The following is a 13,681-nucleotide window of genomic DNA, read 5'->3' on the forward strand; positions in this document are numbered from 1 at the left end:
CTCCTTCCAGCTCCTCCCTTACTCATTGAAAAGGCAAGCAATTTGATAACTCATTTATCTGTGTGCATACATGTATGTACATTCATATGTATGAAGTCATGTAAAACACTTCCGTATTAGCCATGTTCATAAAAAAGCAAAAAAAAAAAGTTAAACAATATGCTTCAGTCTGTTAAATACGTATTTTTAATGAAGGTTGCCCAAAAGATACTGCTATCTCAAATAATTTTTTCCTTAATTCATGGAATGACATTAGAAAGTCCAAATTATAGAATGTCTATTTTTATTATTTTAAAGTAGTACTTTTGAATATCATTGAGTAGCAGTAATTTGTTGCTACTGGACTTTATATACTTTTGTAGCATTGCAAAACCTTGTCTGATTTATGAGGATTGGGCCTTGCTAAAAGTTCATATGAAATATAGCTTCCACCATTGTGCTGTATCTTTAGATATAAACTACAATAATAGAATTTTAGACTGTATTAGCAATACAGCACACTGTCTTTAAAATGCTTTAAAAAATTATTCAAAGCCTAGTAATTATTTTCAAATAGAGTTAAAAGAATCTATAAAATACACTAATTATAGAAGATAATTTTCTTCTGTGTCCCATCCTGAGTTTCTGTGTTTTTAAAAATGTTATTGCTGTTATTAGTTTTATATATGAAGTCATATATATATATATATTCATGTTCTTATTTTTCACTATGTTTAATATAATACTACATTTTTCTGTAGTTCTATGTATATATTTTAGAGTCATCTCTTTTGCCTTAGTAGTAGCCAATTTGTTTTCATAAACTCTGTCATTCTCTATTGTTGGATATGTGAATTATTTCCAGTTTTTTTATTATTATAAATAACTATAGATATTTTACACCAGTAAGTCTTTGTTTCCTTTCAGTAACACCCTCACTAATCTTAGTTGTATGTGATCATTAGGTCAAAGAGTATGAGCAGTTTTATAACTTACTGTATCACTCAGTTCAATAAGCATTTATTAAACATCTGCCATATGCCAGGTGGTGTGCTAGGAGCTTCTACTTTTAGGGAATTTTCATTCTATAATTTTATATTGCCATATTTTAAAAAAATTTAGTACTATATCGCAACTGCAATATCTGTATCTTTTTTTTTTATTTAGATGCCAACTTAAAGCATATAAGCTAATATCTCAGTCATCTAAAGTAATAATTCTTTTGCACTCTGTGTTGGTCAGATTGTATACATAGATACTGTGTTAAATTTCAGTCATCACAGTTTAAGGACACTGACAAATGAGAGTTTGTACTGAGAGGAGAATGAAGAGTGGGTCCCATTTTGTATAAAGACTGATTGGAGGAACTAAGGGTGCTTATTCTGGGGAATGGAGGACTAAGAGGGAGAAACTTTTCTGATGACTGCTTTCAAATATTTGAAAGGCTATCACATTCAATAAGTCTTTATTAAGTGCCTGATATGTACTAGGTGCTGGGGTTACAACACAAAAATGACAAAAATAGATTGCCTCACATAACAAACATAATCAGGACTAATAGAGAAATGACAAAAAGGCTCTAATTTTAGCTCAATATAAAGATTAATGAAGCAAGGTGCTTATGAAAGAGTACCCAGTTACTACCACCATTAAATAAAGGCCACCGTTCAGGGATCTCATGGAACTATTCCTGAATTGAATAAAAACTAGAAGAGGCTTGTAAATTCTGAATAGGCCCTAAATCCTAACTGCAATTTTGTGTTTCTGGGTTGAGATGGGATTCTGTAATGAATGTTTTTTCCACCTAGGGATAATCCCAATATATAGAGGAATCTAAACAAGGGTTTTGGGATTGCTTTTATTGTGGTAGTATCCCTTAGCAGGAGTCATAATGACCCCTATTTATCAGAATGGTTAAGGAATGGTCAGATTAATTCTCAATGATATCTTCTTTATGTTCTGCACACAGATTTCTAATCTCCAAAAAAAACTAGAATACAATAAAATACTGCTAAAACTAAAACTGTGCTGAGCATATTTACTTTTTGATGAATCAGAAGGAACTTCATGGTCATTTTTTTTTAATTTTTTTTTTTTTTTTGCTTTTTGGAGGGCAATTGGGATTAAGTGACTTGCCCAAGGTCACATGGCTAGTTTTTGTGTTAAGTGTCTGAGGTCGGATTTGAACTCAGGTTGTCCTGACTCCAGGGCCAGTGCTCTGTTCACTGCACCACCTAGCTGCCCCTTCCTGGTCATTCTTATGAACATTTATTTATTGTCCTTATGCTGTGGGTTATATAGCCAAATTGATTATTAAAGATTCTCAGTTCATTGGGTTAAAACCTAATTATTTCTAGCTAACTTAACTTTTTCCTATACTTAGGAATCACTGGATGAATTATATAGTCAGTTATTGAATTTGAATCTGGGAGAAATATTAGCATTCATCTTTAACAGTTGAAGGCAATCTGACCCAAAGAATCAAAGTGACTTTCTAAGCTGACTAGAAACAAGCAATGTTTTAACCATTAGTAATGATAATAAAAAAAAAAAACTCCTGGTAGTGGCAGAGTGAGTGACCCCTTCTTGGCAAAATTGCCACCATTTCACAAGAAGAAATGTGCTTATATGGTTATTTAAATTACAATAAAAATAGCATGTAATAAATAAGAAAAGACAGGAAATATCTCCTAAGGTAAATACCATGTACAGTTTCGTTGTACTTCACAATGAAATAATAGACAGGGGCCACAAGAATGGTACATTTCTCCAGCCCCAGCCAGTATGACAGACTGATGACAGCTTTGACTAGAATAGCTTTTCCTGTCCTCTCTTGACAGATGTTCAGTTTTACCCCACTACCTACCTTAACAAAGGAGAGCTTTGAATTTGTCCAGCCTTGTGATAGAGAAATCAAGCAGTGAGAGCTTAAGGTGGGGTGAAGTGGGGAAGACAACATCATTAATAGGTCAGCCAGAGAGGCCTTTCCAAAGAAAAGAGAGAGCATAACCCCATTGTGGTCACTTCTTCATGGAGTTTATACTTGGTAAGGATGTAGTCAGATAGTCTCCCTCACAATAAACTTGAAGTAATTGAGGACTCTTTCCAAGGGAGTCTTTTGTAGTCAGAATAGAGGAAAACCAGTGGCAACTTATGGGGAGGAACCAGACAATGAGGAACAATGTTACCTGGAACTGCAGAGGAATGACCAAGAAGGTCAAGAGAGAAAGTTTGACTATGAGCCTAACCTCTTGCAAGAAAAATGAGCAATGAGAATTATGGAGAGAGAAGGAACAATGAGCAAACAATCCAGAAAGTTAGAACACAATGAATAAATATGTTGCTATAAAAGAAAGTGACCTATAAAACACCACTGAGACAATACGTTCTACAGAACCCCCAGAAAAAAATATGGAATGCTAGCAATAAATAATGTCAGAATGCCTTAAAAGAGGAAAAATAAAAGTGGAAATTAGGGCAGAGTTTATGATGGAAATCAAATTCAAAAAAGAAGTCAGTAAGAAAAACTGGAATAAACAATTAGAATACATAATGAAGAACTTCTTCAAAATAGAGACTCCTAAAAAGAGAATGGCAGATATGGAACTCAAAAATACAGGATAAAATAAAATTTGTGACTGAACTAAGTTATATGACAACATAGTAAGAACACAATTTCTTTAAAAGGTAAAATAACCAAAAAAATGAATATAGTTTAAAAATCTTAGCTCTTAGGAAGACTTGGTGAATTTTAAAGATCCTAAGTTCAAGAAAACTACCCAGTAGCATTGAAAACAGCATAAGTTGCAGTGTTTAAATTCACAGATCACTGACTGAGAGAAACCCCTAAATTACAAAAAAATGTAATGGGCAACCTTAGGAATTTTAATATCAAACCATAGTAAGCAAAGAAAAAGGCATTCAATTATCATATACAAATTATAGCATATACAAAATATAGCAAACAGTTTTTTTTTTTTACCATCACCAAGTTAGATTTTTAACAGAGATGTAAGGATGTTGGAACATTAGTGAAGCAATTAGTATAATCATATATTCAAATTTCTCATACTTTTGATCACATTGAAGAAAGTTCCTTCTATAGCTATGTAGTTTGTCATTTTAAAAATAAACTGCTGTATTTTGTCAAAGGCTTTTCCTGTGTCTCCAGAGATATACACATACAAATACCTCCCCATATATCTTTGTGTGTGTGTATTTTATATATGTGTATATACGTTTTTATTGGTTTTTGCTGTTTATATGATTGTTTGGTTGCACAGCTTTTACCAAGAGGGAGGTGATAGTCTCATGGTTACAGTCCTTGTCAGACTTCGGTCATTTGGAGTTTTGTGTTCAGTTCTGGGCTCTACTCTTTAAGGATATTCATAAACTGTTAAGTGTCAGAGGATTCCTGTTCCTAACATGAGGATTAGTAGAATGAACTAGGAAAGTTGTCTGGAGAAGAGAAGTCTCATGGGGACATGTTAACTGACTTCAAGTGAAGGAGGCACTAGACTTGTTTCATTTGGCCCTAGAAGTCAGAACCAGAAAAAATGGGTAGAAGATGCAAGAGGCCAATTTGAGCACATCATGAACTCAGAGTTGTCCAAAAGTAAAATGGGCTTCCTTCAGAGGTAGGAGGTTACCTCTCAGAGGTCTTCAAGCAGAGACTGGATAATTATTTGTAAGTTATATTAAAGCATGGATTCCTTTAGTGGATGCATTAGATTAGATGACTGCTGAGATACCATCTCTCAGATTTTGCATTTCTTTGAAAGCTACCAAAGTTATGAGTATTTTTAATGAAGTAATTTTAAAAAGCTATAGGAAACTAGAAAAAGACAAATTCCATTGAAAATACCTATAAAATGCATGAAATGTTTGAGTACCATGTTTACCAAGATATTTTCATGAAGACTATTAAATAGAAATAAATGTTAAATGTATACAAAACACTGTACAGTATATAAAAATAAAACTGAACCAATTGGAAAGATATTACTGGTTCACTGTTGGGTTGAACCAATATAATAAAAATAATGATATTGCCTAAATTTATTTACATATTTAATGCTATGCCCATCAAATTTTGTATAAGACAAAGTAGTGACAAAATTCATTTGATTAAAGGGTTTAATAATACTAAGAATAATAACATTTACATAGCACTTTAAGGTTTGGAAAGTGCTTTACATGTATTGTCTCATTTGATCCTCACCACAACTCTGTGAGGTCAATGCTATTATTATCCTTATTTGTATCAGAAGTTTCTTTAATAGTGGAAGGTAGTATATTTAAAATATCCTAGAAGACAGGGATGATTATGTCTTTTGGCATTGCCCTAATACCTTGAAGGTACTTTTATCTGGATGGAAGTTCATGCAGTTGGAGTCTTGGTATAGTAAAAGTAGTACTGAACTTGAAATCAGAACCCTGGCTTCAACTGAGTGACCATGGACTGAATATTTTCCTCTCTGTAAAATAGGAATAATAGTATTTGTATTACTCACCCCAAAAGAGTGCTTTGAGGAGAGCATTTTATAAGCTGTCAACTTCGTATTTAAACTATTTCATGTGACCTTAGTGAAAATTAAACTCCTACACTTGTAATGTCTTTAGATTTTCCCGTGCTTAAGAATGACCAAATAAATAACCATAGAATTTAGAAGATAACTTGGAGAGACCATATAATCTAATTTCCTCCTTTACCGATGAAACTGAGTCAACTGTGCCAGGAGAAAGCTTTTCAAATTAATACTAAATAATACCAGTAGGTATAAAAATCCTACTTACTTTTAACATTATGTTTTTAAAATTTTGAGTTCCAAATTCCCTCCCCCTTTTCAGCACCTTTGCCACCTATTGAGAAGGTGAGCAATATGATATTAATTATACATATTTACTTGTTTTTTAATTTGTTTAAAAATCCTACCTAGTCAATATCTTCATACTATAAAACAGTGGTATCAAATGCAAATAGAAAAAGCTAAACCCTACATAAGGATCCCTGAAGCTACATGTTAACTTAGAAAACCTCATAATAATATCTATGTTGTATTGTACTTTTTATTTGTTTTGGTAAATATTTTCCAATTACATTTTAATCTGATTTGGACTTCAAGGTGTTGCAGCATGTATTTGATATCATTGCTGTAGAGAATAATGCTAATTGTTGCCAACAACAGTTGTTGTTCAGTTATTTCACTTGTGTCTGACTCATCATGACCCCTTTTGGGGTTTTCTTGGCCAAGATACTGGAGTGGTTTGCCATTTCCTTCTCCAGCTCATTTTACAAATGAAGGACTGAGGCAAACAGGGTTAAGTGACTTTACCCAGGATCAGATGTGATGTGATGGTAAGTGTCTGAGGCCAGATTTGAACTCAGGAAAATGAATCTTCCTAACTCCAGATCCAGTGTACCATCTATCACACCCAATAGTGTTGATATAAAATTATAATGAACAATTTTGCTTTTTTTGGTAGAGAGCAACATTCCGGAACAAAATATATTGACTCCCTAACAAAGAAGTGTTCAGTCATGGATGCAGAAGATGAAGCCGTTCTAAATCTAATTGCTAAATGTGAATTGGATTTAAGTAAACCTCCTGGGATTACCAGTGTTAGTAAAAAAGACTGTGCTGTACCTGAGTTTCATAATTTGCAAGGTATTTTATTTTATTTTATTTTATTTATTTAGCTTTTTGGAGGGCAATTGGGGTTAAGTGACTTGCCCAAGGTCACATGGCTAGTAAGCGTTAAGTGTCTGAGGCCACATTCGAACTCAGGTCCTCCTGACTCTAGGGCTTGTGCACCAGGGTTCACTCCAGTGTTCACTGTGCCATCTAGCCACCCACCCCTGCAAGGTATTTTACAGTGATTAAAGCTTATTGAATATTGGTTGTAGTCCGTGTCACAATACTGTATAATTGGCTACATTTATATTTTTAATAACATGGTTTTGTAGAAAGTGCCCTGCATTTCAAGAGACCTAGGTTTGAATCCCAACTGCTGGGTTGGGCTTCAGGTTTCTCATCTATAAAAAAAGGAAGTTGGACTAGATGACCATCAAGGGCCTCAAGTCCTGTAATCTACATTTTGAAATCTTTTAGAAAACTGCTTTATTTATACAGAGTCTTCCTAAAGTTTTTATGAAGTTTTTAATTTTAATAATTTAGGTTTTAGATATGACAAAAAGAAACAGCAAATGGCATTTAAAAGAAAATTTATTAAAGCTTAGGACAAATGAATAGTTCTGCAATGTGTATTTATTTTGAGCTGACAAAAGTCTAAAAAATGTGTGCCTCAGACAAGACCCTATAGGCTATTTGTATTATTTTTCATCTATGTTTCCTAGCACAACACTTAATAAATGTTTCTTGAATTTGATTGAGAAGATAAACTATATTCTGTAACTAGCAGAATTTAAGTCTTTGGTTTATAGATCATTTCCATTATCTATAGTTTACTATGCCTTAAACATTTCCCAAGTTCTTTATGAAGATTTTGTATATTTGTCTAGACCCGTAATTTCAATGTTATAGGGAACTTTTATTGAGGAAATTCCCCCTACTAATGCAGGTTGGCACATTCTCTGAAGAAGCATCAGACTTTCCTGAGTGTCTCTGGATCCAGATTAAAATGTTATTGGGAAATATTTAACTAGATAAATAAAACTACAGTAAGACATATGTCAACGTGTTTTTTTTTTTTTTTTTGTTAAAGTCAATATGCCCCTGCAAGGGATCCTTTTCTAAGTTTTAGTAGCCCTCATTTCTCTCTATTTTACATATCAGTCTTGTTAGAGAGTTGCCTGGAGCACTGAGAGGTCAAGTGATTTGCCTAGGCTGATAGAGCCAGGTATGTGTCAGTGGCAGAAATTGAACTCAGGTCTTTTTGTCTCCTGACTTTCTACCTGTACTCCATGCTAACACTTGTATTTCTTGTTTATGTGTTTATACTTACACACATATTAATTTGTCATTACATTTCTTTATTATTTTATGAATGTTTGTATACAAAGCATTATGAAATCCTATTCATAGAAAAGGTAAATTTTCATTATCAATTTTTAAGAGCTGTTCATTAAAAAACAAAGACAAAACAAAACCTGGCTAGCTAGGCAAATACTTGATTTATTATTTTTGGCTGGAATCCTAGAATTACATTTACTAGCATGATATGATCTTTCTTTAAGAATAGCCTTCTTTGCTTATTTTAGTTTAAAGTATTTCTAATGTTTTATTAATAAAGGATCTTTAAAAAAATTTTTTTAAACTTTTTTTTTTGCTTTTTTTTTGGAGGGGGGTAAGGCAGGGCAATTGGGTTTAAGTGACTTGCCCAAGGTCACACGGCTAATAAGTGTTAAGTGTCTGAGATCAGATTTAATTTCATGTCTTCCTGACTCCAGGGCCGGTGCTCTATTTGCTGTGCCACCTAGCTGCCCCGATAAAGGATCTTTTTAAACAAAAAATATTTCTGAATATATTCTGTATTTATGTACCTATTTAGACATAAAGAGATATCAAGGTAAAGTGCAACCAATGATTCTCTCATTTATTCCTATCTTAGCTTATTGCAATGTGCTTGAAGGGAATATGGAGAGGCTAGTGGTATAGAGGAAATGGCTCTTGGTGTCAGGAGAGACTTGAACTTGAATTTCACTTCTGGTATAGTGGTATGACTGTGGTAGTCTAATGGAGGGCTTTGAAACAAAGGGTGAGGATGTTAGACTTCATTTATGGTGTTAGGAGAAATGATTTGGAGGCCAAAAATGAGGAATCTACTTAAGAGGAGTTTGTATCAGTTTAAGAATGAAATGACTAGGGTCTAGACTAAGACCTTATAAGTAGGGGTGGAGAGCAAAGGATAGTTACATGAAATTTTAAGGTATAGAGTAACACTTACCAGATATACAACTTTGGGCAAAGTAATTTAACCTCCATCTACCCCAATTTCCTCACATGTAAAATGGGAACAATAATAACACCTCCCAGGGTTGTTGTGAAGGTCAAATGAGATACCATTTGTAAAATGCTTAGTTCAGTGCATGACAGTAGTGTTCACTTAAAACATATTTCCTTTCCTCCCTTAGTGTGAGTTAATAGTCTTTCTTGAAACTTGTCCGTTTGGTTTTGAATCCAAGGAGTGATATATCTGTATGACCTCAGGAGAAAATGGGGATTGCTTAGTAAGAGGAACTCATTGAGTTAGTTTGAACTGGGCAAATAATGAGTTGTTTACAGATTAGATAGTTGGTTCTTTTTTGAGAGAATAGCTTTAATGAATACCATATTATTTCTTCTTATGTGTGATAAATGAGGAAGAACCAAGAACCCTCTTAAGCTTGCAGATGGAAAAGGAGAATCTTAAAGGGAACTTACTTTGTCCAGATATTACTATACCCAAACAAGGAGTCAGTCAGTCACCCTTAGTATGCTACTTATTAGACTCTCAAATATAACTCAGCTACTTCATGTGTCCATGCATTCAATAAACATTAAGTATTTACTGTGTGCAGAGTATTGTGCCAGTTCAGGGTAGATATAAAGAGAAATAAAACACATTCTCTTTCCTCAAAGACCCTTAGGATTTCTTAAGGGAGTAAACAAACATAAAGGAGAATATGGCAAGGGAATAAAAAAAATCACAAAGTTTATAAGATAAGAAGATCCCTTCCATTGGGTGGGATTAGGGAGGTTTCAAAGAGAAATTAACATTTGAGAGGATCTTTGAAGGATGGGGTGGATTTTAAAAGGCAAAGGCTATGGGGAGGGCATTTTAGGCATAGGGAATGGTATGAGCCAACATGCACAGATGGAAAAAAACCTAAATACGTTCATTTTATTTTCTTGCCATTTTTCAAATGCTTTATTAATTTCTAATTTAAATCATTCATTTCCACCAGATTTTGAATAACAAATTTTCTCACCGTTTTTTCCCCTACCCAGCGCCCCAAAATAGCAGTTCCACAGGATATCACCTCCTCCAATCTGCTCTCTCCCGTTTTCTCCCATACCCCTTTTGACCTTTCCAGTAGGGCATGGTGGATATCTATGCCCCAGTGCCTGTATATCTTATTTCTCAATTACATGTAAAATAATATTAATAATAGTGTGTGTGTGTATATATATATATATACATATATATATATATATATATATACATTTATTTATTTATTTATTTAAACATTTGATTTTAAAACTTTGAATTCCAGATTCATTCCCTTCCTCCCTTGTCATCCACCTTACTGGGAAGATAAGCAGTTCAGTATAGGTTATACATGTGTAGTTAATACAAAACAATAACATAGTAGATATATTGCAAAAGACTGACTATATTTCCTTCCCACCTATCCCACCTCCCACTTGTTCTATTCTCTACTTTGATCCTGTCCCTTTTCAAAAGTGGGTGCTTCCAACTTCCCTCCCCCCTCCAGCCTGCCCTCCCTTCCATCATCCCCCCTCTCATCCCCTTTTCCCCCCTACTCTCCTGGAGGGTGAGATACCCTATTTAGTGTGTATTTCATTCCCTCCCCAAGCCAAATTCAATGAGAATAAGGTTGACCCATTCCCTTTTGCGTTCCTGTTCTTCCCCTCCATTGTAACCATTTTCCCTTGCCTCTTCTATATGAGATAGTTTACCCCATTCTGTCTCTCCCCATCTCCTCTCATTATATTCCTCTCTCACCTCTTAATTTCACCTTTTAAGTATCATCCTTTCCTATTAAATTGGTCCTGTGCCCTCTATCTATGTATACCTGTAAACATATATACACCCATTCACATATGTATTGATATGCCCATATATCCTCATATATAGACATATATATATTCCCTTCAACTATTTTTGTACTGAGAAAAGTTTCATCAGTTACAATTATTGTTTTTCCATGAAGCAATGTTAATAGTTCAACTTTGATAAGTTCCTTATGATTTCTTTTCCCTATTTACCTTCTCATGCTTCTCCTGCTTCTTGTATCTGAATGTCAAATTTTCTATTCAACTCTGGTTTTTTCAGCAAGAATGCTTGAAAGTCCTTTATTCTACTGAATGACCATATTTTCCCCTGAAACATCATACTCAGTTTTGCTGGGTAGGTAATTCTTGGTTTTAATCCCAGCTCCTTTGCCCTCCGGAATATCATATTCCAAGCCCTTCGATCCCTCATTGTAGAAGATGACAGATCCTGGGTTATCCTGATTGTGTTTCCACAATATTCAAATTGTTTCTTCCTGGCTGCTTGTAATATTCTCTCCTTAATCTGGGAATTCTGGAACCTGGCTATGATATTCCTAGGAGTTTTCTTTTTGGGATCTTTTTCAGGACGTGATCATAGGATTCTTTCAACCTGTATTTTGCCCTCTGGTTCTAAAACATCAGGGCAGTTTTCTTTGAGAACTTCCTGGAGGATGATTTCTAGGTGCTTACTTTGATCATGGCTTTCAGGTAGTTCAATAATTTTTAAAGTATCTCTCCTGGATCTATTTTCCAGGTCAGTGGTTTTTCCCATGAGATATTTCACATTGCCTTCTATTCTTTCATTTGTTTGGATCTGTTTAACAGCATCTTGATTTCTCATAAAGTCATTAGCTTCCATTTGCTGAAGTCTAGGGTGGAGGTCCTGGGGTGTGTGTCCAGCTTGCCAGAGTGTGTGAAGACCTCAGACAGGGCACCCAACGAATACCTCTGGCAGCTGAGAAAACCAGCATTTGGGATGAAAGCTCCCCTGTCTGATGGCAGAGTCCTACTGTGGCAAAAAGCCCAGGGGTCAAGTGACTGAGGGGAAACATGACCAGGCAAAGGAAACAAAGAAAACAGAAGATTCCAACATTAGACTCCAATTTTGGGGACAAAAAGGAGCAAAGCATGGAACAGGAGGAAGACAGTGAAGTCAGAACTCCTTCACCAAAAGCTTCAAAGGAAAATATGATCTGGTTACAGGCCATATAGGACCTTAAGAAGTAGATAAGAGAAGTGGAGTAAAAATTGTGAAGAGAAATGAGAACGATGCAAGAAAATTATGAAATGAGAGTCAATAGCCTGACTGAGGAAAATCATGCCTTAAAATATAGACTAACTCAAATGGCAAAAGAGGCTCAAAAAGGCAAGGAGGAGATGAATGCCTTAAAAAGCCCAATTTGCCAGATGGAAAAAGAATCTCAAAAGCTCACTGAGGAGAATCATTGCTTCAGAATTAGATTGGAGCAAATGGAAGCTAATGACTTTATGAGAAATCAAGATACTGTTAAACAGATCCAAACAAATGAAAGAATAGAAGGCAATGTGAAATATCTCATGGGAAAAACCACTGACCTGGAAAATAGATCCAGGAGAGATACTTTAAAAATTATTGGACTACCTGAAAGCCATGATCAAAGTAAGAACCTAGAAGTCATCCTCCAGGAAGTTCTCAAAGAAAACTGCCCTGATGTTTTAGAACCAGAGGGCAAAATACAGGTTGAAAGAATCCTATGATCACCTCTTGAAAAAGATCCCAAAAAGAAGACTCCTAGGAATATTATAGCCAGGTTCCGGAATTCCCAGATTAAGGAGAGAATATTACAAGCAGCCAGGAAGAAATAATTTGAATATTGTGGAAACATAATCAGGATAACCCAGGACCTGGCAGCTTCTACACTGAGGGATTGAATGGCTTGGAATATGATATTCCAGAGGTCAAAGGAGCTGGGATTAAAACCAACAGTCACCTACCCAGGAAAACTGAGTATCATGTTTTAGGGGAAAATATGGTCATTCAGTGGAATAGAGGACTTTCAAGCATTCTTGCTGAAAAAACCAGAGTTGAATAGAAAATTTGACATTCAGATACAAGAAGCAAGAGAAGCATGAGAAGGTAAATAGGGAAAAGAAATCATAAGGAACTTATCAAAGTTGAACTATTAGCATTCCTACATGGAGAAACAATAATTATAACTTATGAAACTTTTCTCAGTAGTTGAAGGGAATAGAAATATATATATATATATGTATGTATGTATGTATATATATCTATATATGAGGGCATATGAATACATATGTGAATGTGTGTATATATGTTTACAGGTATACATAAATATACCATAGATATGCACAAGACCAATTTAATAGGAAGGGATGATACTTAAAAAGTTAAATTAAGAGGTGAGAGGGGAATATAATGAGAGGAGATGGGGAGAGACAGAATGGGGTAAACTATCTCATATAGAAGAGGCAAGGGAAAATGGTTACAATGGAGGAAAAGAATAGGCAAAAGGGAATGGATCAACCTTATTCCCATCGAATTTGGCTTGAGGAGGGAATGAAATACACACTAAATATAGGGTATCTTGCCCTCCAGGAGAGTAGGGGGGGGAAGAGCATGAGAGAGGGGGGATGATGGAAGGGAGGGCAGGCTGGGGGGGAGGGAAGTTGGAAGCACCCACTTTTGAAAAGGGATAGGATCAAAGTAGAGAATAGAACAAATGGGAGGTGGGATAGGAGGGAAGGAAATATAGTCAGTATTTTACAATATATGTACTATGTTATTGTTTTACATTAGCCACACATGTACAGCCAATACTGAACTGCTTATCTTCCCAGTAAGGTGGGTGACAAGGGAGGAAGGGAATGACTCTGGAATTCAAAGTTTTAAAATCAAATATTGATAGATAGATAGATAGATAGATAGATAGATAGATAGATAGATAGATAGATAGATAGAT

At 34.9% G+C, this 13,681-nt stretch overlaps 1 protein-coding gene across 10 annotated transcripts in view; it reads left to right on the forward strand.

Annotated features, from left to right (window-relative positions):
• Positions 1-13,681, forward strand: part of CEP72 (centrosomal protein 72) — a 72,180-nt gene that overhangs the window by 8,725 nt on the left and 49,774 nt on the right. For all 10 annotated transcript variants that reach the window (XR_011166099.1, XM_069076129.1, XM_069076101.1 and 7 more), the window contains one exon: positions 6,466-6,647. Coding sequence is in view for 9 of the 10 variants with exons in the window: in XM_069076129.1 (XP_068932230.1) it covers positions 6,466-6,647 (182 nt within the window). In the remaining variant the exon portion in view is untranslated. The remainder of the gene's footprint in view (positions 1-6,465; positions 6,648-13,681) is intronic.

Source organism: Petaurus breviceps, unplaced genomic scaffold (assembly GCF_028583685.1).
Source record: "Petaurus breviceps papuanus isolate PSGF00001 unplaced genomic scaffold, PetGlider_PUasm1.0 151, whole genome shotgun sequence".
NCBI lineage: Eukaryota > Metazoa > Chordata > Mammalia > Diprotodontia > Petauridae > Petaurus > Petaurus breviceps.